Source organism: Drosophila arizonae, chromosome 2 (genome assembly GCF_054131065.1).
Source record: "Drosophila arizonae isolate 15081-1271.41 chromosome 2, UAZ_ARI_1.0, whole genome shotgun sequence".
NCBI classification, from domain to species: Eukaryota; Metazoa; Arthropoda; class Insecta; order Diptera; family Drosophilidae; genus Drosophila; species Drosophila arizonae.
The window spans coordinates 7985238-8011764 of NC_142922.1; the positions used below are offsets into that span (position 1 = coordinate 7985238).

Here is a 26527-nt window from a genome sequence, read left to right on the forward strand (position 1 = left end):
CCTGCGCCGGCCACTCGCGTCGAGTAGGAGCGAGTGAAATGGTTATAGAAGTGAGTTGACTAGTTGGTTCATCCTTTCGAACCGACTGTCGGATGTGTGAGTAGCAGACACTTGACAAGTTGTAGACAAGTGTACGAGATTAGAAGACTATTATTCAAAGGCAACTTTGTGGCCAGACGAGCGACTGTCTCAAGAGAGCAGAGAGCTCTTAAGAGAGCGGTACGAAAACCACTCAAGAGATGCGCTCTACCGAACTATTTATAGGGCCCTGCGCGCACAGACTGAGAGATAAACAAAACTAGAAAATTGACTCACCCGCTTGGAGCTTTTCTCGATTTCCTTCTCGAAGTCCGTTAGCGGCGTCAGAGTGACGTGCACATCCTTAATAATATCCCGGAATGAGCTGTAGCAAACGAAGAATATTAGTATATAGAATACTCAATAATGATTCACTTTCTAGTTAATTTGTATACCTATTGTGATCTTCCAGGTTGATGCTGGTAACTGCCTTGGCAGCGTCCACCTTACGCTTTTTCGACACAGTGGAGCTGCTGGCTGAGGTTGCCTGGTTGTGGCTTGATGTTGTTGTGGATGTGGCAGTTGCAACTGATGCAGCTACCTTACTGTTGTTGCTGCTGCCACTGCCTGGATTAGTGCTGTTGGAGCCGAGGCCAAGCGGATTGAGAGTGCTGTTTGTGGACGTACCAGCGCCCGACAAACTATCCAGATTATTTGTATTGCTGCTACCCGCAAAAGAAGATGACGCATCCTTCACGGCGGTATTACTGTTGCTACTGCTTGTGGCATGCAGCTCGGCGCCGAAGCCGCCGCCCAAGTTGCTCGCCAATTGCAGTTTGCCCGAGGCGCTGCCCGTTGAGCTGCTCAGAGCCGACGTACTAAGATTCTGGGCATGATTACTATGTTCATTGACCGAGGCAGCAGCTAGACTGTTGCCAGCATTGCCACTACTAGATACATGCGCTGTTGAAGTGGAGCTGCTGTTGGCCGTAATGCTGCTGGCACTGGGCATGTTGCTGCTGCTTGTTGCATTGCTGCTGGAAGCAACGATGGCAGCTTCTTTGGAGCTTTCTTTGTTTTTGGATGACTTTGCAGATTTGTCGCGTGACGACGACGAGGATGAGGACGACGAAGAGGTTGATGAGTGGGAAAAGCTATTGTTTGATGAATTACTACCGCCATCCTTATCCTTGTCCTTGTCCTTGCTGGAACCAGAGCCGGATTGCTTGCCTAAGCTTTTACTATGCTTATCCTTGTAGCTGCTGCTAGAGCTGGTAGCCGAAGACTTAGTGGTTGAATTGCTTTGCCCTATTGCATTGCCGGAGCTGCTGCTGCTGCCGGCTCCAGTCACATTGGTATTGCTACTGCTGCTCATAGCATTACCACTGCCTGGGAGTGGGGCTGCAACGTTGCCACTAATAGAGCTCGTTAAGGAGTTGCTCATGGTATTGTTATTACTAGTAGAGATTGTGCTGCTACTGCTGTTGCCGCCCAGAAAGCTGCCAGCAGTTGAAGGGTTCGTCACCACGGCTGAGCTCGATGAGCTTGTGGAGTTTGGCAGCCCCGTTGCTGTTGCGGAACTGCTGCCTGATGATACCGAAGATTTGCCGGAGGCATTCGATTTGCGCTGCTTCGATGAGGATGAAACGGTGTTTCCGCCGCTCGACAAGCTTGAGGAGCTAGCGGCTAAGGTGCTGCTTGTTATCTTAATGCTTGTTGCTGATGTGGATGCCGAGTTCATGGTCGAATCGATTTCCTTCTCAGGCGACGAGCACGAATCGGAGGAGGTGTCATGTTGTACGGGTTTGTAGGGTGGTATGGTTTTGACGTTTCCGCCCTTTTTCTGCGAGATGTATAAAGAAAGGCATGAGCGTATAAAAATTGAGACTCGAGCATAGACTCACCAATTTGCTGTAATGATGCTGGCAATAGCCGCAGTATTTGACATTATCTAAGTAGTTGCCAGCCTCCTCGCAGAGCAGCCCCAAGCTTTGGGCACAGGTCACATGGAACTGTTGCTTGCAGTTGGCCTTGTTGCACTGCATGCAAGCCCCGACATTGGCACGGTTTGGTTTTCCGATCTCCAGGCATATGTAGCAGGCTGTGATTATAAAAACAATGTACAACAATTAGTAAGAGAATGCAGCGGCTATGGCCAACATGACTCACTCTTGGAGTAGCGTTCCTGGGGTATAAGGGTCAATATAATAGGCTCCATAGTGGTCACATTGCCGAATCGAATCTCGGGTATGTAGAGGGCGCAGACGACATGCGCCCAGCCGCTGGTGTCAGTCTTCTTGAGGGCTCCATCTCGCGAGGGGCAAATCTCGCAGCGCACGCGCGAAGTGCGCTCCTGGGATTCGCATTTACGACAATACCAGGGACCGGTGGGTACGGTAACGATGCCATAGCATGCCTGATGCACAGCAACGGTGCAGTTTTGGCCGTCACAGTAGACGAGCGGGTTCTCCGGCCACCCCCGCTCGTCCGAACAAACGCAGCATCCGCCCACCATTTCTTTCATATCGTCCAGCTTAAACTTCTTAATTTTGATTAATTTTCTATTCAAGTTGGTGGAGTGAATGGTGTCGTCGTTGCTGCTGGAGTCTAACAACTCCAGTTTTGTATTTAGTGATGAAGGAATTGCGTCTGTTTACAAACACCCACTGCAAAAGAAAAACAAAAACCAATTAAATACTGTTACAATAGAGATAATCTAAAAATTCAATGGCTAAGCATACATTGATAAGTTAATCTTATTTCTTCTTAAATTTCTTAAAACTGGGTTTACAGTAACGAAAACAATTAAATAAAACTCCTATTAATAATAAAGTGTCAAGCTGCTTAAAATGAAATATAGATACTATATACTTAAACTAAAAGCCTCTAGCTCTCTAAACAAAAGTTTATAAAAAAAAAATTAATTTGACTTAATTATTACAGTTGCTCACCAGAAAATTATTGATTGTGGTTAATTGACAAGTCAACTAACCTCAAGCCGCCTCTTAGCTAAAACGAGAAAAAAAAAACAAATTACTAAATATGCATGTAAACATATTATTAATAAATATTGTTCAATAATTAAGGTTACACAAGCTCTACTGTTGACACATAAACAAAGTCCTTGAATCGATATATCGCTGGCATGTGTTATCGATATTTGCATTTGGCCAATTGCATTGCAGGTGCTTTTCGCAAGGTCAATGGCGCATTCGTAAACAATAACAATAACAATCAAAGGCAGGCCGGGCCGGGCCGGTTTATTTATTAAATAATACTTAACATGAAAATTCTGTGCGCTAGAGTGAGACAGTATGTGTGCACAATTCACTCACACACACATAGAAGTAGGTTCTGTTTGCTAAACACACTACGCACGGCACACATACACATACATACATGTATAGAGTTCTCAATGTCAAGGTATATATATATATATGCATGTATATGTATATATTTTTCTTTTACGGCCGCCAACGCACTTCAAACAGCGATTGTTTTTGTGTTTTGATTTTGGGGCACACAAATTATAGCGATAAATATATCTACATCACATCCTAATGGGTACAATAATCGATGCCCATAAAAATACCAACAAATTTTGGTTACGATCACAAAAATACACGCACACGAACACATACACACACACACATACGGACAGGCATTCGAACGGATGGGCATTCCACCGATTGACTGGTTCATTGAACCTGTCGGTGGTCACAAAATAAAATGTTGCTTTTTTCTTGATGTAAACAATGCCAGCGTTAAATATAAAACTAAGTAATTTTCTTACATTGATATTCAACACAGCCTCAATTAACAGTTGCATTAGATGATTATTGATTTTTCAACACAGTGATTTTGTTTAATTAGCACAAGAAGAAATGAAATTGAAGCACATGCATATGTGGGTCGCATCTGCAGAGATTTTATGGTTGCTGCAGCAACGAACCAACATAATCATAATAACGAAGACCGTCGAATGCCATGCTGGCTTTCATTCACGTTTTTTTTATGTATACATACATATATGCATGTGCGTTTTTGCGTATGTATGCGGGTGTCTTGTTGTACCGTTATTGGGTCAACGTGTTGCCAACTGCCGAAAACGCAGTGGCTGCGATGCGCGTGTTGCCAACTGCTCGCGAGAGCAACATTAACAGTGTAAGTGTAAATAAAAGAACTAAATGCACACACACATATATATACACGCACAAACACGAATGAAATGAGGCCGCTCCGCACGCAGCTTTTGTAATGTTTACAATACGACGTTGGAGCAGGGGTAGCGGCAGAGCAATGCACTTTCGACGAGAACGCCTACAAGCAAACAGATACACACAAAGATTAGATGTATATAAGCATACACACACATATCCATATGTATATATAAACCAAATGCCGCATAATGGGGCGCATTTGGGGAGGAATGTAACGGCACTTTATATGTATTTTGTATATACATATATACATATGTATATAAATATTTTCATCACTTGAAGCAAGATGCTCTGAAAGGGGCTGGGATGGTTTTGGTTTGGGCTGCGCTAGATGCGGAATTGGAGTTGGAGCAGACAGCGAGAGCGAGCGAGGGTGGTTTGTGTTCCGCTTTCACACTTAAAGCATGCCACACACTTCAATTTCAACCAGTTTTCCACAAAAATGTGTATACTCAAAGCTTGAAATTATTGATTTTCTGCGATTACATTTAAATCAACTCGACGTGGGCACCTTAAAACGTCATCACATTCACTGGCAGGGTGAAAATTTAACCCAACTCAAAACCAACAACAACATCAAAAACATTAGCAGCAACAACAAAAATACAACGAAAACTAGTTTTAGACCAAAAACAACATGAAAATGCGCGCGGTCAAAGTGGTCAAGCAACGCGAAGCGGCACACGCACATACACATTCACACACATACAGGCGCACATACACATAACTGAGAAGAAATATCTGCTTAGGGAGCGGCAGCGGCAGCGGCCCACCGACACTGATTGGGAGTCTTAAAGAAATTCTTTTGATTCGCATTTGCTATTTGCATAGACTCACTGTAATTTCTTATTGGAAGCGCGATGCACAATATGAATATTGATTTTCTTTAACAGGCACTTTTTTGTCCCTTTGCGTTCCAATTGTTATTTCACTTTATTCCATTTTCTTCACATTCGTTTCCTTTAATTGGAAGATAGCGACGATTTTAAGTTTTTTTTAATAGCCGCTAAAGCCGGACAGCGATGGTTTGGCCGCCCACGAGTTACAACGCACGCAAGTACAATAATCAACACACAAAAAAGGCGCTGAACATCCACCAACAGCAGTAACAACAACAATATGCACGAGTATTTACCTTGTAACTTGTTTGTTGTTGTTTCGCTCGCACCACAATTCAACTCGAAGATACGCCCGAATGAGACAACACCTGCACACAGACTGCTGTATACAAATGCAATTCTTCGACGACGTTTTCAGCCTCTGCGACACTTTTTCGGATCAAAACTGCATTTATAACACTTTGCGGCTTCCCGAAGTAACAGCGATTTATTAAAATTATTAAGATTTAACTGGATTTTCGACTTTTACAACTTTTTAGACCACTGCGACTGTGATCAGCAATGGTAATATTGTAAGAACAAGAAAACAATCGATTAATTCAAGCAATCGATTTAAATAGGTTGGCAGAGCTCTGAATTCACACGCAGCCAACTTCACTCAAATAGCTTTTATTAACAGAATTCTGTTAGGTCAATTGGCGTCAACAGACTGTAACGGCAACAGCTGTTGCGAAAAATCAATTTTGCAAATCGGTCTGTGTCTGAGCATATAATTTATTTAAAACATAAAAAATGTCCTCAAATGCTGACTGTTTTATTGTGCTGCCAGCCAATACTAAGTGTGGCTCCCTAATTTTCGGTCGCAATGGCGAGGACGCTGCAGCGGTAGGCGTGGCATCGGAAATCTGTTACTATGATGTCAGCGACGTGCTGGAGGGGAAGGTAAGCCAATAAACAGCCGAAAAAGCTTAAGTGACTCATCTTCAATGCTTTGCCACTTGCCACATATGTTAGACTGATGGTGGTGCTGCTTTAGAGCCGGTGACCGATGCTCTACGTGTTATATTGCAAAAGCCGAAGCCCTTCCTTTGGGGCGGCGACTTTGGGGCCAACGAAAGAGGCGTGGCCATAAGCCTCAGCTGGGCTGACGGGGATCAGGAGGCGAAAGACAGTGATTGTCTTCTAAGCACTGATATAGTGCGGTAGGTAACAAAATATGTACATACATATATATATAAATCCATATGTATGATATATATATATGTATGTCTGTCGCTTATATATGTACATATGTGTGTCTGGTTTTATAAAATTATCGTACATGCTGCAGGGTGACACTAGCCGAGGCTAAAGATGCGGAAGCAGCCGTTGAACGTATTGGAGCGTTGGTAGCGAAGCACAGCAACGACAACGCCAAGATGAACTTTATAGTTTGTGATCCTACGGCTGCCTGGATTTTGAGTAGTGCCGGCAAAGTGTGGGCCGCCGAGAAGCTGCAGGCCAGCTGTCTACGTGTGCCTAGTGGTGGGCTAACCGTAACCACAACTATCGATAAGTCAAGTGACGGCCTGGATACTACTGCTAGCTTTGCAGCTGCTCACGATGCGGAGGCGCAGGCACCGGAAGCTGATTGGTGTGGCCTGAAGCCCGTTGGCGATGGCACCTACACGCAGCAGGATATGTTCGAGACATTGCGCTTGGCGAGCGGTGCTGGTTCACGGGCGGCCAACGTATCGGTGCTAACTGCCAAGGGCAGTTCCATTTCGTGTCACTGGTTCACCGGCACACCAAATGCCGCCGAATCTGTATTCAAGCCGTTTGTGTTTGCGCCCAAGCCACGTATTTCGCCGCTGACTCAGGTGCAGGCTGACACGGAGCAGACGCTGTTGCACAGCTTGCATGCCAATCGTAAGCCAGCTGCGCTGGAGCACTTACGCAGCTTGGAGCGTTCCTGTGTCGATGAGTTGAATAATTACTTTTCTATCCAGGATTTTGCCAGCGAAGAGCTGGACGAGCTGCTCAAGGATTGCGTTGAGGCCGAGGTCAAGTTTTATCGCTAGAGCAAATCCTTGGAACGAACACACCATGCTAATTATAATACTATGATATTCAACTAGCTTGCAACCAGGGCGAAGGCTCTTTTGGACGCACCAATTCCATTCGACTTGTTCATTTCATATATATATATATATATATTTATATATACATACTAGGTATATCTTCAAATTGATAGGATACTCAAAAAGATTTAATCAGTATGAACGATTTATAATTTCTGTGGTAGTTGTTTTTGTTTAATTTAATATTTTTGCTTTTGCGTGATATTGAAATATGTATTTTTATAGGACTCTGTGTTCCCTATTGTGCAATCTCGAATCTCGATCATCATTTCTAAGTATTATGCATGACATTCCATTTAATTAAAATTAGTTGCGGCTAACGATTTACATACTTGCATACAAATATTTATACATATATATTAAAAGTACATATATATAGCTCTCAAATAAACGCATAAAAAGCTGCATTTATATATAAATATTATCTATGAAATTAGTTTAAGTACAACAATGTGAGCAGTTAGACGGACTCGACGACCAGGTTCGTTTTAAAGATAGTATTCTCATTGTGGAGCGCCTCGAGTTTCGTTATCTCGAAGGCTTGATAAACTTCTCGAAAGTCCATAATGTTGCGCGGTGAGCTGTCCATCCAAAACCGATCGAACTCGAAGAACAAATAGCAATACAGCTTATGGAAGTCCTCGAGCGTGCTAAAGTTTTGCTTATGCAGCGCCACCTGATTGTAGAAATGAGTCTTGGCCGCACCAGAGCGCAGAAGATTGACGGCCAAGGCGGTAAGGTTGATGCCAACAATGGCATATGTGTACCCCAAGGTGGGATGCATTGAGTGGAGCAGGACGTGCTTGGCGGCATCATTGTAGGCGCGCGCAAAGTACAAAAGATTCTCGAGACCCAGCATGCCCATGCCGCGGAAGTCCGTTTTGGGATCATCGCCCTGAAAGCCAATTTCTTGCCATTGCTTGGAGATGCGACCTGTTAGCGGCGTTTCGGGCATCAGCAGTTTCCAGAGCTCCAGCAGCTTCTGTTCGTGCTCCAGATTCTCAGAGTCGTACGCCTCGGCACGCAGTTGTTCTACTTGATGCATTAACCGTTTATAGCCCCAAATTGTGGTCACACAATTGCCGAAGAGCCTACCAAAATCGGGATGCACATTGCTTTTTATGTGTTTTACGCGGCCGACAACACTGACTGCATGTGTAGCTGTTCGGGAAAAGGTATTGTTAGCATCGGAAAGGTGGGAATGCCATGTGCTCTTTGCTCACCAAAATATAGCAACTCTCTGTCCGTTACATAGGGGCCTGCCTCGTCCAGTTCTCTTAACATTGTCTTTATTTCCGGCTGCTTCGATTGTTGGAGGGAGCGCTCAATTTGGTGGCATCTCGGCGCACCAGCTCTTGCGCCATAGCATATGCGCTGGAGCTCCGAGAGGCGAGTGAACACATGCAGGAACCATTTGATAAATGGACGTATATAACTGAAGATAAACGGCAAAATTCTGTCCAATAGAAACATTTTGCGATAGATAATGTCCGTAATATAAAAGAAGACTTAATGCTTTGTTTAACGCGGCGTTGCCATGGCGTCGCGCCTACGATTTATTTGACACAACACCAAAATAGAACCAGAAAACAGCGTGGCCAGAGGTTACGTTTGTAAATTTGCTAATTTGTGCAATACAGCAGCTGAAATGAATAACAGCGTAACTCTTTGTTATGATTTTTATGAGTCGCTGTACAGTGCTGTAAGATGCTTTAATTGCTGCAGCTGTTCTAATTGAAATGTACGTTAACAGCACTGACAAATCAGCTGATCGAGATTCAACAATTTAATATTGGGTTAAAGTTGAGCTTCAAATAAATCAATTTTGCTATTAACTACATATACAAAATTTAGATTAACTATTAAAAAATTGCCTATAAAAACTTTTTATATTAGAAAAAAAAAAAAAAAAATGAAATGAAATGATCGAATTGTCTTGGATGTCTCGAAGAAATGTAATCTCATCATCCTTCTGCTTAAAAGGATATACATATGTACACATCTTATATACAAAAATAATGTGTAATTGATTTCGTACTTTTTTATTTCAAAAAAATACTTGTCTATATAATTCTTATATATTAAGTTTTATGAATGAAATTTAGTTAAGAATAATGAAAAAAAAATCGCGAAAATGCGATAATAATAATTACCTTATCTAAGCATATTTATGTATATATTTTTAGTAAAATTTCAAACGATAATATGATCAGCTGAGCTCAGCTTCTTCCTAACATAGGGCCAAAATGATAAGCCTATAGTGCTGTTGAGGTGTCGTATAACAGGTTTCGGGTTTCAGATAGAGCTATCAAAATTTCTTTATAGCTTAGTTACAATCGAACACTTGATGGCAATAGTCGATTCTAAAGAAAGATTAGCGGTGAAAATGCGAGCACAGAACGGAAGACTTTGGTCAACATTGCACAATGGTGAGGAAAATTCGAATTTCGCTTCTTAACTGGACATTAATAAAGTATTTTATAGAATTTTTAAATAAATTTTTAAACATTTTAATACAATAGGAAAGTATGAGCTACGCAGTTTGGCTAATGCTGATTTGGAGGAAGCTCTTAATGTAAGTATGCACAAATATATACATATGCATGAATAAAAAAAAAAAGAATGTACAAGCGAATTTGGTTAGCACCGGCAATAATTAGCTCTGTAAAATAGCAATAGAAATAAAAAAATATATTTGCAATGTTTTTTGTTAGAATTTGCACTGTAAAAGCTTCAGAAAATCAATTTAGAGCAAACTCGAGAACATGGCGTCGGTGGTGTAATGGTTAGCATAGTTGCCTTCCAAGCAGTTGACCCGGGTTCGATTCCCGGCCGACGCATTGTACTTTTTTGCACTTTTCTGCATTGAATATTTATATATTTTGTTTTATTTACATTCTTAATATAAAAACCTCATAATCAGATTCTAAGGTCATGTTTAAATATTATTATTATTATTATTTTTTTTTAATATTAGGTGCTGAATGATTCGTTTTTCATCAACGAATCAGTTTGCAATGGTTGCGAAATCAATTTACCCGAAAATAGTCAAGCTCGCCAAGAGTTGCGGGAGCTTTGCCGAATTACAGCACAGGATGGCGTTTCGTTAATTATTAAACATGTAGAAAGTGGCCGGATTGTTGCGGTTTCCTTTAATAAGTTGCAGGCAAGTGGACACAGTCAAGCATTGTTTATTTAATAAGATAGAGTTTTCATGTATCAAAATTATAGTTTTCTCCACCCCCTGGCGAGGATAATTTCTTCGTAAAGTTTTATAATGAGCAGGCGAAGAGTCCTCAGGCTAAGGCTCTAATGAACTATATGATTACGATGGACGCTAAGATAGACGTGTGCGCCGAATACAATATGGATTGTGTATGTGAGCTGATGTTTTTGGCCACCTTGCCTGAGTTTGGCAGGCAAGGACTTGGTCGCGCTCTTGCTGAAACCACGATTCAGTTGGCACGTGAGTTGGGTCAGGGACAAGGCTTGGAGGATGTGGCACCAGAATTGCAAGATAAAAGACCTAAAGCGGTTACTGCCCTCTGGACATCACTATTTACCCAAAAAATTGGCAAAGCTGTTGGCTTTAAAGTGCTCAACACAGTACCCTACAGTGAATTTGAGTATAATGGTAAGCGTTTCGATGAGCGTATTAAGCCAATACATAAATTTAGTGAGCAAGTAATGTTCAAATTGTAAATATAAAGTAAACAATAAAGCCCAAATATTTAAAAAAAAAAATTGTAGCAAAAAAGTTAAGCTGTGCGTCGGCCGGGAATCGAACCCGGGTCAACTGCTTGGAAGGCAACTATGCTAACCATTACACCACCGACGCCACGTTGTGAACGAATCAATTTTGTAATCATAAGCGAACAGCAGGGGAGGCTAACATTTGAATAGCATGGCTATGCTATTATTGAATGTTAAATATCATGCTAAGTTAACAGTATCAGTTTAATTGAGTTTTGAATTTTATGTTAAAAGCGTTGCTTTTATTCAGTAAGCAACTTAAAGAAAATTGTTAAAAGAAATAAAACATTTTAAAATATATTTTTAATAAGATTTACATCAGCAACTACCCTTAGCTATATTAAAGGTACCTACTGTTAAATAGAATATATCCGTCTATCCGAGGGTCAACCCTTCTTAAAGCCCATTGTTGATTTCAATTTTTGCACTTTACATCGGCACTTAAAAACGAAAAAAACTTTTCAAATGAGATTAAAATTTATACATAATCCACACACACACATTGCGTTTTCGTTGCGAGTGCTCGGCCAGGCATGCACTCAAGAGGATTTTGCCATCCTTAATGCTCAGTGTCAACACCATATATGGACGTAGAACAGGGATCAGGGCAGGGCAGCGGTAGTGGAAGCGGCATCAGCCTCAGCTTCAGTGTGATAAGCACTTCGTACTGCCTCGACCCAGATCGCTTGCCATACCTTAACAATACATTTAGGTTTTTAATTAGAATTCGAATAATAAAGAAAAAAAAAAAAAAAAAAACGAATTGAAAATTGTTGTGCCAAATGACAATCCATTCAGTTTGAGGCAACCCCCTTCGCCGGCAATTGCCTGCAATAATGATATAGGGTCCCGTTGCATTCGCATTAGATAGGGTAAGTTGCCCGTAGAGGCGGTTACGCTTGATTGTGCTATATGACGTGTATATAATTCGCAGCGTGATATGAATTTAACAGAGTGTGGCATTATCTCATTTGTGGGAGCTTTAATTATACAGTACACTTACATATGGAAAACTGTGACAGGTGCAGAGCAATATGGAATTTTATAATTTGTTTTATCGAATTATTACTGTTATATCCATATTCTTATTTGAATTTGTCTCGATATGGGGCTTGATTTGATGGGGTGATTTTAATCAATTTTAAATATATATATGTATACTTCTTAATGACATTTTCATTTATAATATGTTCCATTTAATATTGCATTTATTGAAAATACTAATGATTTTTCTCTCTTTAATGTAATTTTTCCCTATCTATGTATATTTGTTTTGTTAATTTATTTCTATACATTTTAATTTCATATACTAAACAACAAACGCTTAAAAGACTGTATATAAAGTAATTGGTATTATGACTCCCTATATAGTATTATTGTAATTCATAGTAGAGGGAGAAATGCGATGAGCCTTCGTTCAGCATTGCGAAATATATATTTTTAAATATCAAATTTTGTTTAAATTGAGTTTTGAATTAAAGCTATAAATTTCCAAAGGCTTTCGGTCAAATTAGGTTGATTTTAGAATTCTGAATTATATGCTAGAAATATATATTTTTTCAGATTCTATATAATTCAACTGAATATAATCATAATAATGAAAATCCATGCAAAATGGACATTTAAAAAAAAATTGCTGTATAGATTTTTAAGAGCTCTAAATTAGTTTCCCCACTTGTTTAGGAATCTGTGTTTAAATAACTATCCATGGAGTTTTTATTATCATTTAGATAAAATTGTTAAAGAAAATGTGCCTCGATCTTGATTGGGCCAAATTCATCTCAGTCTTGGCAGTTGGCTGTTAACTGATTCGCCACTAGGCAACAACTTGATAAAATTGAGAACTAATTTGTTTATACAGCTGCACAAAACGAGCAGCGTTGGCAATGAAAACAAAAGCAACAACAACAAATGATGAGATGGCGAACCAAAAAAACAAATTGTTTATCATGGGTAGCCTTAGTGAGGTCGTCGTCGTCGATGATGATGAGGCAGTCAGGAGCAGGAGCAGGAGCAGGAGCAGGGGCAGGACCGGGGGTAGGGGCAACAGACACGGAAAAAAGGACAACAAACAAACGCAACGCAGCAAAGGCGCAACACAATCAACTGCCTTGAGGGGTGAGTGGCTTTATCGAGGACTGTATATATATCTAAATACATACATTCTATAATGTTTCATGGTATTTTGACACCCCTGTCGGGGCGCCGTAAAATATGCAGCAGATACTGCAACAGCAAAGGCCGTTTTAATGGAGTTGTCTCGCAGCCAAATCCTAGACAATGCAAATATTTGCATTAGTCTTTGCGACACGCTGTGCTAATGCTTAAAAATTATGCTGGTTGACAAATTTTTGTGTTGTATTGTTTTTTTTTTTTTGTATTTTCTATATCTGTATTTGCCTAGTGTCAGAGCTTTGTTTGTTTGGCTGCCGCAGTCCATTAATTAGACTTAGATGCTGCTTGAGTGAAAATAGAAAAAGAAAAAAGAAATGATAAAATCATTGCTCATATTGTTGGAGCTGCACACGCAAATAGTGCAGCTGTCTGTTCCCTAGCCCACGCCCTCTTTCCGCTGCAGACACTTGCCCAGTGAAGCCTACTGCATAGGTATACATACCATGCCACTTGTATGCCACTCGGGCAATAATTCCGCTTAAACAGATAAACGCGTTCGTAATCAAAGACCAATTTAATGTGTCTACCATATGAAAATCAGCAGCAAATATCTCATCCCTTGGCTGAGCATGAATAAAAAAAAAAACGAAGAACAAAAACAAAATTCAGTGCACAAACTTAATAAGCTTATTCTACCCCAAAATGCAACCCTGCAGAGGCGAAAGTTTTTGGCTGCTTGGCTCTGATTGGCTGGCAGCCAGACATAAACTCCGCCCATCTGGCAACACTGTTCGATGTGGCACTGCCGCCATTGATATACAGCTAGACAGACAACGTTGGCACGGCAGGAACTACTACCCCTCGCCGCCCCTCGCTTATCAGAAGGGAACGTATCCTGCGCCTGGCACCGGCAAAACAATTTCATTCGCTTTGTAGCTGGCGGCGCGTTCGCTACCAAATCGCGCTTCAATGTTTCACTTAACGGTTTGAATATTTTCACTTCCGCAAACTGATTCCAGTGCATATAAATCGGTCATAGATAGTGTATGAATGTGCAATCATAAATAATAACGAATCCATTGTGTACTTGCTAAGCATAACGGATATTGGATATTGGATGAAAACCCTCGAATAAGGTAAAAAGAGACCTTTGCGATGTTTGTCTCTTACCGTCGGCACTATTAGGATCTACCTATTGTTGGTATATATTTGGAAATTTTGTGAAAGCTAAGGATAATATTTTTATCAGCTAGGTGAAGTATCCCTTGGTAAAATAGAAAAAAATAGAAAAATGAAAACAATCGTGTTGAAGGAATCCTAGAAACTAAAGCTGAGCAAAGGGAATATGAATGTGAATACAAATATTATATTTGAAATAAATCTATATGGATTTGATAATCTCAATAAGAGGTTTCCATTTTTTAATAAATACATCCGAGCGTCAGTTTATAGAATTGAGATTATTCATAGCATACCACAAATATACGTATGTACATATTATAATATCACCAGCTTCAATGAGATTTACGATGTACTTAAGAGCCCGCTAATTTTTTTAAATCGAAATAGAAACATACATATATTAAACAAATATGAATGCAGAGCTGTATGAATATATATTTCGAATTTTTCAGCTTCTAAGTTTAGTAGTTTACCAGATTCCTATATAAATATGAGCGAAAATATAGAAGACTGATAATTAGACAGACAAATGAACTGATGAAAATGTCAGTATCGACTGATCTGATTTACGTGATCAACCATATGCACATAAAGTTATTGGGCTTACCATGCCCCTATATGAATTTACCCAATTCCAATGTGTTTAGGGAATATAAGGGAAACTTACTTGCAGTTGGTATTCTTTGAGAATTTAGAGCATTGAAAACGAAAAGAAGATTGACTTGTAACTCAATTAAATACAATTACATATATATATACATAGTATTTAATACGCTGTAGTAATTACAACTTTTATTGATTCCATTCGCATTAGCATAGGGTACTTAATACCTAATCAAGCTGTGAGCAGTCATACTCGCTATCAGCGGGGCTTATCTAATCGAGAGTGTCTGCATGTTGAACATGTTTATTATCAATTTAACAACCTGGCCACAGCAAGAGCTACCGATAAGAATGCTTTGAGCATTATGTAAACAAATGATGTTTTATGTCCTTTTCATAGTGTTCGAAAATCAAGAGTCAAAGGCTAACGACACGCGTCGCATTTCGCTTGATCGGCACGTGCTGTGCACGTGTTTCCAATTGGATTTATAAGCGGAGGCGTTAGGTTAACCGTTATGCACTTGTTGGACAATTAGCCAACATTAGTTTGTAACATTGAAAAGAAAGGGTAACTGCAATTGGCAAAATGTTCTCAATGGACAATTTCGACTTGGAAGCGACGATGGCTCGCCACTTCTTCGAGGGATCGCAGGCAACGAATGCCTCGAACTCCAGTTCCGAATACTTTTTCGGAGATGAGCACAGCTCGGAGAGCGACGATGACGACGATGCGTACAGCAGTGGCTTCAACAGCGACCAGGAGAACAACGAGAAGACGTGAGTGTTAATTTCAATCAGGTTGCCCAAGGCCCAGCTGCTCCGATAATAACCAATTGCAGCTACTCACTGTTTAGGCGGCGCAGTCACAAGCCCCGTCGCTTGAAGTGCGCCTCCCAGATGGCCCAGCAGCGTCAGGCGGCGAATCTTCGGGAGCGACGTCGCATGCAAAGCATCAATGAAGCCTTCGAGGGTCTGCGTACCCATATACCTACACTGCCCTACGAGAAGCGACTGAGCAAGGTGAGACCTATTGGGTATTCTATATGGATAATAATATAGCAAACCTGTATTATTATATTTTGTTTAAATATCAATTTCAATCGCGATTGATAGACAGCTACATAGTGAATAGCATACCATATAAGTCAGCAAACCTTCAGACCCTTCAAATACACTTTTGATTGTGAATATACAGAATGAATATGCAAAATCGGCAATGTATTATATTTTTTTCCATCTCTTACAAACATATCTAATGATTATTGTTATACTTTATCTCCATATAAAATCAACTATTAATAGACCTCCAGACTCAATTTAGTAACTAAGAAATTCTTAGTTAATTAGAAGTTTTACAGACTTAAACTTTTGCTACATCATCATGAGATCAACAAAATAATTATAAATTGAGAAATATAATATCATATATACTAAAAGAGGAGCAACAATAGTCTAATCTCTCAACTGAAAGACCTTAAAAGGCATTATCTCTATGAAGATCGCCTCTATTATCCCATCAATGATATTTAATTTAATCAAATCTAATTCCAGGTGGATACGCTTAAGCTGGCTATCAGTTATATAACATTTTTGAGCGAAATGGTCAAGAAGGATAAGAACGGCAATGAGGCGGGACTGAGCTTGCAGCGCAACTATCAAAAGGAGCCGCCCAAGAAGATCATACTCAAGGATCGCAGTAAGTTGTCAATCAGGCAGCCAGCCAGCCAGTCAGCCATCAATCAAATCAATCAGCTGTGGGCGGTGAGCGGTGGGCGGTGGTCAGGCCTTTGCTAGTTCTACATCTAATGACATAATTCAGCTGTTGTTCGTTGCATATTTAAAGTGCATTGATGTGGTTGAGGCATCTCGTGCAATTGTCTAAATGAGGGTTGATCACTCTACCCCTCCGTGGCCTCGTGGAGTTTCATCGATGGGGTAGTCTGCTGCTGCTGCGTCTGCCTAAGTGTAACTAATTTGAATTTTCACACTTCTCGCTTCGGCATCGTTTTGCGTGCTTTGCGTGACTGCCAGTCAAGGAAACTGCTGCGGCTGTGGCTATGGCTGTGGCTGTTGCTCATTGCACAGTTCGCATCGATCACGGAATGCTGTGAACTTGGTGCCAGGGTTCCGCTTGGTACGCACACGAAAGGTTTTCATTAGCCTCTTCGGGGAGGGTGGGGGTCCGGCACAATGGATTAGGGTTTTCCGTGTGCCAGCTCATAAAAGTTGCTTTAGTTACGGTTTTTTGGTTAATAATTTTTCTATTCAATATGTATGACACTGCAGACCCGTAATTCCAAAATTCTCAATTGTTCCGATCGAGCTGCAGCATCTGCATAACTAATGCCCGAGCACTTGGTAAGCCAAAGGGTGTTCTCAAAAACCACTGCATAGGGGTCTTTCGCAGTCCGATTTTGACTGATTGGCAGCATTTTTAAGAGTTTTTTTTTTAGTTTTTCAACTCATGAGTGTCACAACAGAAATTAATACTTTGTCGAAAACTAGTTGGCATCAGAATTTATATCTATGATAATGAGTGGAATTTCTACTTTACTTGTATTTAGCTCAAAATTTACAACCTTTGGGAATATTTGAAAAGTGAGCCATTAGGTAGGTTATTCGTATGGGTTTTTTATGGGAAAGTATATTTGAAATACAAGTGTGTTACTACTTGATTAATTTAAAATTGTAAATTATTATAATATTATATCTAAAGAGGAATTTTATTTATAATATTTGTATATCAAAAATCATTTATATATCTGCGTGAGACATCTTATTTCCTTCCCTAAAAATTGTTTAGTTTCCGTTTTCAAACCGTCAAAGATATAGTTCTTCTTTAGTTCCCGAACCGAGAGTGCATGATGTAGACCATTCTGAGAATAGTGTTCTTGAAGATAGACTGATATCTCAAATTATTTTTCAGTTGTTAAGTAATAGAGCTATGCCGTAATACATATATCTCAATACCTGATTTGCAATGCCTTCAACAGGCGTATCCAAAGAAATCTTATCGCTTTATAAGGCAACGCTTTACAGATTGAAAATAACAGCTCTCTACGAATACCAAGAAAAATCTGCATACTTTTAGCACTGCATGTCACCCTATAACTAGTCGAATAGAATATTATAGACTAGTGTTTCAAATTATTTTGCTTTACAGAATTTTGCTTTCTAGAATTTTAGAATAGAAAATATGGAAAAGTAAATATAAATATTATATGGATAAATAATATAAAATATATAATATAATCTTCAAAATGACAGAAATGAATAGCTTTCGTGGAGCATTTTGTTCTAAATCCGAACTGAACTAAATCCCAGATAAAATATTGTACAAAATGCATGCGACAAATAAATTGTTTTGATAAAATCCAACATGACACACACCTTGCCCAATTTCCAACTTCAACTCCAACTCCAGGTGAACACACACACACACGCACACACTCGACATCGGCAACAACAAAGTTGTTGCAACAACAATGCGCAATCGACATAATCATATCGTGAGAAATTCGTTATAGTCGAGCAGATGTGTGTGCTGAACGATTCGTGGGTCCTGTTAAAGGGCAAACGAGGCCAAAAGCACCAAAATGGAGGCAGTGGAGAAAGATGGACTGTGATATGGTGGTATGGCAAAAGCATTTTCATGCTTAACGGGCATTAAAAATGTTGAGCAAAAACAGACAAAGCCCGAAAGAAAAATGAAGAATAAAACAAATCAAAAAAGCAGAGATATATACATACATAGATAAAAATCGCAAAGCCCCAAACACAACGCCCACTTAAATGACAGCAAGTGGATTGGTTTTCACGACTCTTATGGTGGCTATGGGGTAGCGGGCAGAGGGGCAGCGGGGCGCCGGACACACGCCTGGCATATGTTCACACCAACTTGCGAGATGACGGAGCGGGTGTGAAGCTGAAGCTGCCTGTGGTAAGCGAACGATGGGGTGGCATGTCGCATATTTGAGCAACACCCGCATCAGACACTCGAAATACAGTGCGCTCTACAAATTACGAAGCTTCCGCTCTGATTGGAATGGGAAATGGAGAGGGAGAGGGAAGGAGCAGGCACAGGGGCAGGCTTGTGGGTATGGGATGTTATCCCGCGTGCAAGCTGATTGGACGTAATAGAAAACGCAGGCAGGCAGGAAGGCTGGAAGGCAGGCAGGCTGGCGGAGGGCAGGATTTGTGCTTGGGTTTTGTTTGCTTAAGGCAAATGGTGGACAGCTGCAACAACAGCAAGCAAGCAAGCCATGCAGAGAGACACCCTGTGCGTGGAATGATGAACCCTTTGCTTGTTTGCTCTGCGGCTGCTGATGGGCTTGTAATGTGTTCGCTAATGGCATTTGCTCAGTTTTTGGCAACAACTTTTAATTGATGGGGCGGCGCTTGACTTTTGATTGAATGTGTGACAATAATATGATATTGAACAAATTGTTTTTGTTGCAGCCGGAGGAATGTCGCACTCGTTATCCTGGTATCGCAAGGGCGATCGCTATCCGGGCAGCAAGCTCTATGCACGCACATGGACACCAGACGATCCCAATGGAGCGACCAATCAGCATCCAATCCAGCCGCTCTATAGCAACAATGCTGCAAAGAGCAGCGGCTGCAGCAGCAACAATTCGAATTCTAGTCAAAATCACAATAGCAATCAGAGCAGCGAGGACTTCAATGTCAGTGGAAATATAAGAGATGCCGCTGTCGGTCCTGGTGCTGGTGCTGGTGCTGCAGCGAACATCTTTGGCAACGGAGGAGGTCTTTAAGAGAATATTCTTTAACTATTGCAATGCAACGCTCAAGCTAGTCAAGGCATGCTAGTCAACGATATGGTAGTGGCACCTTTAACAGACACACACACATGCATATATATGAATATATATATATATATTCCAATTTTAAAATATTATAAAAATCAACTTGTTCTGTGGTATTTAATTGCTATAAGTTTGCTTACATCTAAATGTTATACTTAGTCGTTTAGTTTACAATTAAATAAATACGAGTATTAAAAATAAAATATATAAATATATAAATTTTTATTGTATTTAAATAACAAATTCAGCATTGGAATGGTGAAATACCATGCGCCTATTGATCCTATAATTTTAAACCATTTGCAGTTCAAGCGACGAGGCCAAAAGGCGCAATTTACAACTAAATAACACAGTTATCAGCACAATATATTGAACACCTGGCCTGCAGCCCCTGTCGCCGATATCATTAAAAGTACACAAGTGCAGTTAGAGTTCTCTCTGGGGTGGGTGTTTAGCTTGGGCAACTAGAAAATTATTTCCGGTCTTCCGACATGCACACGCAGGGCACAGACTACATCAAATTTTATAACAAAAAATTGTATAAAGAGAATATTATTTTTAAGCGTTATAGTTTTGCTGCAAGCGTGGCATTTAAAAAATCATTATGATTGTCATGTTCGGGGCAGGGACAATCGTTAGATGGACAGCTGTCGCTCGTTTCGCTGTCCGTGTGTGTGGCGCGTGTGTATGTTTGGTAGCACAATTTAGATGTTTATCAGCAATTAGGCTTAGCCTTCGCAGGGTGGCGACGTGATTGAACGTTCTGATAAATCAATCCGATCATATGTAAATTAACGAGTCACTATTGTGTTTACGATTTCTGGCTGTTAAACCGCAGATTTAATTAACTGCACAGCTGTACATTTCAATATGGTCACTCTATAATTTAAATCTGTGGAAAGCGCGCAGTGGCGTTGCCGTATCATCCACACAATTGTCCAAAACGCATTTCAAGCTTTTTTCCGACGCTTTGCAGCACTAAGCGACCGCACGCGCAGGAAATTCGCTAGACTTTGTTTTAAAACTTAAAGTAAAAGTAAATATGCGTTTCGCACAAATTGTGGTAGGACCTGCTGGCAGTGGCAAGGTAATCTTTCATTATTTACCAATTAGTTAAAGAGCTTCACCAACATATAATCGCATAGCACAGTCTACCTATTGTAGTAATATGCAACAGCATGCTATGGATGGCAAGCGCAACATTCAGGTTGTCAACTTGGATCCAGCAGCGGAGCACTTTAATTACACACCATTAACAGACATACGAGAGCTGATACATCTGGATGATGCCATGGAGGACGAGGAGTTACACTATGGCCCCAATGGTGGTCTTATATTTTGCCTTGAGTTTCTCATTGAGAATCAGGACTGGCTAAAGGCACAGCTGTGCGGCGGCGATGATGAGCTAATGCTAGGAGAGCCCGATGATGACTACATACTGTTCGATATGCCTGGCCAAATCGAACTATTCACACATCTAAAGATGGGCAAGCAGTTGGTAGAGCTGCTCGAATCCTGGAACTTTCGCACTTGCGTTGTGTTCTGCCTGGACTCGCAGTTCATGGTGGATGGTGCTAAGTTCATATCAGGAACGATGGCGGCGCTCAGTGTCATGGCCAACATGGAACAGCCGCACGTGAACGTGCTAACCAAAGTGGATCTATTGAGCGCCGAGGCGCGCAAGCAGCTGGAACTATATTTGGAGCCAGACACGCATAATCTGATGGGTGAGCTGACCATAGGCACAGGGTTTGGTGAGAAATATCGAAAGCTAACCGAAGCAATTGGCTCGCTCATCGAGGATTTTAGGTAAGTAACTTATATAGATTCCCTACACAAATCAATCTTTAGAGTACCTTTCTCCCATAATGTTAATCCCGTTGTTAATATCTGTTCTCGTAATCTCCCACAGGGAGGGATTGTGGGAGATTACGAGAACAGATATTTATAGACATCGATTTGAATAGTAGTTAAAATATTGTATAGAACTGAATTTATTTAAAAAAATAGTTTCGTATGCATATTTCAACTATCAAGGCTCGCCTAAATGCAGCAAGTACACTTAACTTCTAATTTTCTAAAATATAACAATTGTTTTATGCCTTTGGCTTGCGGGTTGGATGAAATGGATGTTCCATATGTGACAGATCTGGAGGATTATGCTCAAATGCAATAATCTCCTGCATACCACTGTCGGCAATCTGCCAGAGCTCTGGGTACTCCTCCTTAAAAGTGCTGTACCATTTCCGTACCAGCGGATAAGGCGAGAAATCAAAGTCAATGGCTTCCAGGCATAGAGTCGATGAAACCAGCGCAAAGTCTGCAATGGTTACATTTTCAGAGGCCGCGTATTTGGTGCCCAAACGCTGCAGATACGTTTCGAAAACATCGAGCGCGTTCTCGACCTTCTTCAGGGTCATGGGCGTGCGCTCGTAGTCGAAGAATATGGGCGCCATGCTATGCGCCGAAATGGGCGCATAGTAAAAGTTCATATTGAAGCATAGACGCTGATTGACCAGCGCCCGTTCAGTCGGATCCTCCGGATACAGGGTCGACAGAGGGGAGTACTTATCGCACAAATATTGCATAATTGCAATGCTCTCGGACAGATGGAAGCCATCGTCGTCCAGTACAGGTATCTCCTTTTGTGGATTCATCTGTGGGTAGTAAGAAATTTATTTAAATTGTCAACTAATTGTTAACTTGAAGGCAACCCACCTTCGCATAGTCCGGCGTACGGTGCTCCAGTGCACAGAAGTCCACATTAATTAGCTGGTATTGGATGCCCAGTGCCTTGAGGGCCATGCGCACGGCCAGCGAGGGCGGTCCATCCGATACGGCGTATAACTTCATCGTATAAATGGGTCTGTATTAAATTATGCACAAAAAATGAGATTGCAAATGAGTTAAGGTATCTCGTATAACCGGTTTCAATTGTGGCCAGGCCAACAAGCAGGTTCCCATTAGACAAAGCGAATGTAAATTTTGTTGCTGTCATCTACGCGATGTATTTGATTTTTAATATCTCGGCATTTACCCAATTGGAATTCGCTCCGTAATAGTGAAGTGCGCACGCGTAGCTCTTAAAACCGACTGAAACCGAATGCCAAAATCGTTTTTACTTTTCAATAGCTGCTCAACATACCAAGTTGTAAAACTTGAACTTGGTCGACTTTCAATTGCCCTGTAATTTGGTTATCTGCTTATCTATGGACCAGCGAATCTATTATGGAGCCCGGTTAATTTCGTATTCCGATAGCAATTCGATGTGGGTTAAATCTATATATTATAATTTATATTTCCATTAGGGTGCACTTACTCAATATTGCCATAGTTTTCCATTTCGGGCACCTCCTCGACAACTTCGATTATGGCATCCGTGTTGTCTTCTTCGACAGTCATGAACTGCCCCTCATCGGTTATGGGTGCCTCTTCGATATCCTCTTCGTCTTCGACAACCACATCCTCCTCGAAGTCGTGTTGCTCTTGAACCTGCTCCTGTGCCTGCAGCTTGTGTTTTAGAGCAGTTGAGTTTAGCGTCTCTTCTCTCTTTATTTTTGTTGTGGATATGCTGGTGGTGCTATTTTGGCTGCTGCCTGCACTGTTGCGTGGTTTCTTGTGGACCACAATACCATCTGTGAGATTGGATACATTGAGCTGTTCGACATAAAGGTCTCCGTACTCCTGTTTGATTTGCTCCAGAGATTTTCCGATGAAATGCAGTGGCCGGAACTTGAGTTTTTTATTGTTCTTTTTGTTGATTTCATTGAAGAGTCGCCGTTTGATGTCGTCCTCGCTGAACGGATGACTGTGGCTGTTGTAGACCCGCAGAACACGGATAGAGCCATCCTTTTGTGTGGCCGTCGATATGCGGCTCTTGCAATTGATCTCCGGATCACGGCTCTTGATGCACACCCAATAGTTGCGCGAGATGAGGCCCCGATTCTTGGCATGATAGATGTAGCCATCCACGCAAAGCATCTCGCTGCCCTTGGCCGACCGCAAAGTACAGATTTTGGTCAGATCCATGTCCGGGGGAAGCGAAGTTAGTTGAGCATTGTTGTTGTTGTTGTTATTGTTATTGTTAGGCGCTGTGTTAGTACGACGCTTTCGTAGATTAGTCAGTTGTGGCTTAGGCGTCGATGTGGTGGGCTGCTCAATGGCCCCTAAATCATTGGGCAGGATCTCGATTTTGGCGCTGATATTGTCGGCGCCATCGTTCATATACTGCACAATCATTGAGGCTGCCTGCGGATGCTCGGGCTCCAACTTGATGCCATCAATGCCAATTACCTTTTTCATGACCACATTTTGGTGGCCGTCGCTAGCGTTGGAAGACAACGACTGGTCTTTCAGTTTCTCATAGTTGGCCACCTGCTCAGCAACTGTGTCTGCCTCTTCCTCCGTGTCCAGGTCATCTTGACTTTCAAAGTCAGTCTCTTCAGTGCCAAGTGACTGTCTCGCCGTGTCGCCTTGCTCCGGTTGGTCATTGCCATCTTGCTTCGTCATCTCCTGCAGCTTTTCCTGTTTCCTTTGCTGATTAATGCGCCGCTGTATCTCCTGCAGATCGGGTTTATGTGTATGCTCGCCATTAATGCGCAGCACCTCTGGCCCATTCTCGACGGGATCCAATGTGACACGAACATGACAGCTTTGCTGCTTATCGCGCCGCATGATGCACGTGAAGAACATGTGACCGTTGGCACGGCTCTGCGAGTCGAAGTGAAACAGATGGCGGTCCAAGCAGAGCACCTTACGTCCTTTTGCCGATGGCAAGAATGTGAACTTGGTCAAATCGGTTTCGGTCAGCGGATCATAATCCGGCGGACTCACATAATTATCAATGATATCAGCAGCATTTGGCCATTTCATTTCGTTATCGGGATTTGGGTGCTCTTGCGGTTGTGTTTCAGTCAGCGCAGACTGACTGTTGTCGAGATTCATATAGACCTCATAATTCTCCTCGCAATCTTCAATGATTATGGAGCCAACATCATCGCCCTTCTGGGATCCTGAGCTTAGCTCGGGATCAAAGTACTCCAGATTGGGGCACTCCTGCAGTACTTCCACTGTTTGGTCATCGTCTACCAAGAGGATCTGGTGTCTGGTAAACATTTGCATTAGCTTGTCAGCGGAATAGTGTGGATGTATATGCGCATCCGATTCCATTAAATGCAACCGATGTGCCCCAGCCAAGGTTGCCTCCGTGCAGATCTTTGCCGTGCACTCAATATCTCGCTTCCTCACACATGTCCATCGGTATAGGTCGCCCTTGTACGACTTGCCAGCCAGATAGTACAGCTGCCCATCAATGCACACCATAACGCGACCATCGCGACGGCGCAGCATATAAACTCGATCTTTATCCTGCAAAATGAATGGGAATTTTTAATTAATATTGTTCAATATTGTATAAGAATGCTGAATTTATCTCATGAGATATCATAATCATATTAAACATATTAATGAATTCGATTTTATGAGCAAGTAAATGTACACTCCATTTACTTAAATTTTCGGCTTAGTGAATCCAAAACAGTATTTATAGCTAAATGACTCATAAACTAAAATTTTCGATTGTTGGGAATTATTAGCTGGTAACAATATGTATATGTACATGGCCATACAAATAAATTAATATACAATGCGGACTGTGATTTCTGCAAGATGAACTTATAAGTCTCTCACTTTGATAATCTATCTAAACTCATGATTCCAAATTAGCATATCAAGAGAAATTGAGACACACCTCGAAGTCTAGGTGAAACGAATATTGAAGTGCTTCGTTTTCTCTGTTTGTGGATATCCATTCGGGTGGATTGAGACCGGCAGCGGCGCGCTCGTATAGTCGGGCGCGCTTTGGTTGCGTGCTGCTATAGGCATCATTCATTTTCATGTTGGACAGTCGCTTGCGTTGTGAGACTTTTGTGATCTCATGACTGCTGCAGCGTGGATGGACATGTGCCTGAATAACATCGACCACAACATGCTTGCTCTTATCCGTGGGATCGGGCACGATGGTGGAGATGCGCGACCGGCATGGCGTCACCTTATCCTTTCGTCGATTGCATAGCCAACGGTATGTGTTGTTTTTGCCAATGCGATCGAAATGATAAAGGTAATCATCCACACATAGCATGTCGACGCCCTTGGCGGAGCGTACAACATACACTTTGGATAAGTCCATGTCCGTGTTGTCATCCATGTTTTGAATTACGGTGCGGTCGTAAATTCAGGGTTTTTTAGCTTCTTTGCCGTTTTTGGTGTGTGCCCAAAAAATGTTGTGTTGAAAATGAGTCTATTTTGCTCTTGTTGTTGCTGTTGCTTGGGATTTTTTGGGGTATTTTAGACACACTTTGTTTGACCCGCCAAAACTGGTGGGCGGTGCACTTAATTAAAGTAGATGTGACTTATTTTGTTATATTATGTATAATTAAGCTCTATTTGTAATTTTAAGGTTGAGTTTATGCGCACATTTTACGACGCGACGAAAAATTATTTTCTCTAAACCAGGGCTGGCAAGTATGCCGCGTTGGCGTTGCCACTGTACAGTCTGTACATTAATTAAACAATATTAAACATGAAATTATTGTTTATATTCTAGTTTGGTGCGCTTTTTTCCATTGAACATTGATGATGAGGAGAGTTTGAGCGATCTTCTGCTACAGATCGACAGTATTTTGCAGTATGGAGAGGATGCCGATGTACAAGTACGAGATTTTGATGAGCCAGAAGTAAATGAAAATGATGACTGTGTTCCTGATATGTAGAAGCTCTTACATTTAATGTAAATAATAAGTAAATGATATGTATTAATGTAAATAAATGTATATAAAAGCAACTTTATTTGC

General features: G+C 41.3%; 7 protein-coding genes, 1 long non-coding RNA gene and 2 other non-coding genes across 15 annotated transcripts in view; 5 read left to right on the top strand and 5 right to left on the bottom strand.

Moving 5' to 3' along the window:
* Alh (coiled coil domain containing protein Alhambra) overlaps positions 1-5680 on the bottom strand; it is a 31207-nt gene extending 25527 nt beyond the window's left edge. For 2 of the 4 annotated variants that reach the window (XM_089473270.1, XM_089473262.1), the window contains exons 1-6: positions 5374-5680; positions 2970-3027; positions 2188-2684; positions 1923-2119; positions 474-1861; positions 316-403 (exon numbers count right to left, since the gene is read on the bottom strand). In XM_089473270.1, the coding sequence (XP_089329396.1) occupies positions 316-403; positions 474-1861; positions 1923-2119; positions 2188-2542 (2028 nt within the window). In that variant the 5' untranslated portion in view covers positions 2543-2684; positions 2970-3027; positions 5374-5680. The remainder of the gene's footprint in view (positions 1-315; positions 404-473; positions 1862-1922; positions 2120-2187; positions 2685-2969; positions 3028-5373) is intronic. The other 2 variants (XM_089473267.1, XM_018018549.2) reach the window with 2 other exon arrangements.
* A 69-nt stretch (positions 5681-5749) lies between these two features.
* Positions 5750-8359, top strand: LOC108621314 (secernin-3). The gene is made up of 3 exons (XM_018018551.2): positions 5750-6019; positions 6092-6279; positions 6408-8359. Exons 1-3 carry the CDS (start codon positions 5870-5872, stop codon positions 7135-7137), a joined length of 1068 nt encoding a protein of 355 aa, XP_017874040.1. The 5' UTR covers positions 5750-5869; the 3' UTR covers positions 7138-8359.
* On the bottom strand, positions 7308-9091 carry LOC108621315 (ELMO domain-containing protein 2). The gene is made up of 2 exons (XM_018018552.2): positions 8421-9091; positions 7308-8358 (listed from the first exon to the last, which is right to left on the bottom strand). The coding sequence occupies exons 1-2, from the start codon at positions 8668-8670 to the stop codon at positions 7658-7660; spliced, it is 951 nt and encodes a 316-aa protein (XP_017874041.1). The 5' UTR covers positions 8671-9091; the 3' UTR covers positions 7308-7657.
* A 236-nt stretch (positions 9092-9327) lies between these two features.
* LOC108621318 (uncharacterized) lies at positions 9328-11709 on the top strand. Its single transcript, XM_018018555.2, has 4 exons — positions 9328-9626; positions 9720-9772; positions 10175-10363; positions 10429-11709. Exons 1-4 carry the CDS (start codon positions 9545-9547, stop codon positions 10897-10899), a joined length of 795 nt encoding a protein of 264 aa, XP_017874044.1. The 5' UTR covers positions 9328-9544; the 3' UTR covers positions 10900-11709.
* TRNAG-UCC (transfer RNA glycine (anticodon UCC)) lies at positions 9966-10037 on the top strand. Its single transcript has one exon. It is a non-coding gene; the product is annotated as a tRNA-Gly (tRNA).
* Positions 10964-11035, bottom strand: TRNAG-UCC (transfer RNA glycine (anticodon UCC)). Its single transcript has one exon. It is a non-coding gene; the product is annotated as a tRNA-Gly (tRNA).
* A 2202-nt stretch (positions 11710-13911) lies between the features above and the next one.
* On the top strand, positions 13912-19774 carry Fer1 (48 related 1). 2 transcript variants are annotated; one of them, XM_018018553.2, is made up of 5 exons: positions 13912-14201; positions 15251-15627; positions 15690-15870; positions 16402-16546; positions 19309-19774. In XM_018018553.2, the coding sequence occupies exons 2-5, from the start codon at positions 15437-15439 to the stop codon at positions 19623-19625; spliced, it is 834 nt and encodes a 277-aa protein (XP_017874042.1). In that variant the 5' UTR covers positions 13912-14201; positions 15251-15436; the 3' UTR covers positions 19626-19774. The 2 variants fall into 2 exon arrangements, with proteins under 2 accessions (XP_017874042.1, XP_017874043.1); XM_018018554.2 differs by having other exon boundaries at positions 13916-14201; positions 15705-15870.
* On the bottom strand, positions 16052-18168 carry LOC149270260 (uncharacterized). Its single transcript, XR_016271201.1, has 2 exons — positions 17139-18168; positions 16052-17066 (listed from the first exon to the last, which is right to left on the bottom strand). It is a non-coding gene; the product is annotated as an uncharacterized LOC149270260 (long non-coding RNA).
* Positions 19775-20608: 834 nt separating the features above from the next.
* Positions 20609-26517, top strand: LOC108608875 (GPN-loop GTPase 3). Of its 2 annotated transcripts, none has more exons than XM_018000482.2 (3): positions 20609-20763; positions 20827-21485; positions 26281-26517. In XM_018000482.2, the coding sequence occupies exons 1-3, from the start codon at positions 20719-20721 to the stop codon at positions 26444-26446; spliced, it is 870 nt and encodes a 289-aa protein (XP_017855971.1). In that variant the 5' UTR covers positions 20609-20718; the 3' UTR covers positions 26447-26517. The 2 variants fall into 2 exon arrangements, with proteins under 2 accessions (XP_017855971.1, XP_089319131.1); XM_089463005.1 differs by having other exon boundaries at positions 20613-20763; positions 20841-21485.
* Positions 21653-26182, bottom strand: gfzf (GST-containing FLYWCH zinc-finger protein). Its single transcript, XM_018000480.2, has 4 exons — positions 25426-26182; positions 22996-25043; positions 22395-22542; positions 21653-22333 (listed from the first exon to the last, which is right to left on the bottom strand). Exons 1-4 carry the CDS (start codon positions 25879-25881, stop codon positions 21773-21775), a joined length of 3213 nt encoding a protein of 1070 aa, XP_017855969.1. The 5' UTR covers positions 25882-26182; the 3' UTR covers positions 21653-21772.
* Positions 26518-26527: the final 10 nt, after the last annotated feature.

What these genes read in the sequence shown, in the direction of transcription:
- LOC108621315 (XM_018018552.2), bottom strand. Translation starts at nt 8,670, where the DNA reads ATGTTTCTATTGGACAGAATTTTGCCGTTTATCTTCAGTTATATACGT. An exon ending in CAGAGAGTTGCTATATTTTG is followed by an intron (nt 8,359 to 8,420) that starts GTGAGCAAAGAG and finishes TTTCCCGAACAG; the next exon opens with CTACACATGCAGTCAGTGTT.
- gfzf (XM_018000480.2), bottom strand. Translation starts at nt 25,881, where the DNA reads ATGGATGACAACACGGACATGGACTTATCCAAAGTGTATGTTGTACGC. An exon ending in CGTTTCACCTAGACTTCGAG is followed by an intron (nt 25,044 to 25,425) that starts GTGTGTCTCAAT and finishes TTCATTTTGCAG; the next exon opens with GATAAAGATCGAGTTTATAT. An exon ending in GAAAACTATGGCAATATTGA is followed by an intron (nt 22,543 to 22,995) that starts GTAAGTGCACCC and finishes AATTTAATACAG; the next exon opens with ACCCATTTATACGATGAAGT.
- LOC108608875 (XM_018000482.2), top strand. Translation starts at nt 20,719, where the DNA reads ATGCGTTTCGCACAAATTGTGGTAGGACCTGCTGGCAGTGGCAAG. An exon ending in GACCTGCTGGCAGTGGCAAG is followed by an intron (nt 20,764 to 20,826) that starts GTAATCTTTCAT and finishes CGCATAGCACAG; the next exon opens with TCTACCTATTGTAGTAATAT. An exon ending in TCGCTCATCGAGGATTTTAG is followed by an intron (nt 21,486 to 26,280) that starts GTAAGTAACTTA and finishes TTTATATTCTAG; the next exon opens with TTTGGTGCGCTTTTTTCCAT.
- Fer1 (XM_018018553.2), top strand. Translation starts at nt 15,437, where the DNA reads ATGTTCTCAATGGACAATTTCGACTTGGAAGCGACGATGGCTCGCCAC. An exon ending in CAGGAGAACAACGAGAAGAC is followed by an intron (nt 15,628 to 15,689) that starts GTGAGTGTTAAT and finishes AACCAATTGCAG; the next exon opens with CTACTCACTGTTTAGGCGGC. An exon ending in ACGAGAAGCGACTGAGCAAG is followed by an intron (nt 15,871 to 16,401) that starts GTGAGACCTATT and finishes ATCTAATTCCAG; the next exon opens with GTGGATACGCTTAAGCTGGC.
- LOC108621314 (XM_018018551.2), top strand. Translation starts at nt 5,870, where the DNA reads ATGTCCTCAAATGCTGACTGTTTTATTGTGCTGCCAGCCAATACTAAG. An exon ending in GCGACGTGCTGGAGGGGAAG is followed by an intron (nt 6,020 to 6,091) that starts GTAAGCCAATAA and finishes CACATATGTTAG; the next exon opens with ACTGATGGTGGTGCTGCTTT. An exon ending in CTAAGCACTGATATAGTGCG is followed by an intron (nt 6,280 to 6,407) that starts GTAGGTAACAAA and finishes TACATGCTGCAG; the next exon opens with GGTGACACTAGCCGAGGCTA.
- LOC108621318 (XM_018018555.2), top strand. Translation starts at nt 9,545, where the DNA reads ATGGCAATAGTCGATTCTAAAGAAAGATTAGCGGTGAAAATGCGAGCA. An exon ending in ATTTGGAGGAAGCTCTTAAT is followed by an intron (nt 9,773 to 10,174) that starts GTAAGTATGCAC and finishes TTTTAATATTAG; the next exon opens with GTGCTGAATGATTCGTTTTT. An exon ending in TTTCCTTTAATAAGTTGCAG is followed by an intron (nt 10,364 to 10,428) that starts GCAAGTGGACAC and finishes TCAAAATTATAG; the next exon opens with TTTTCTCCACCCCCTGGCGA.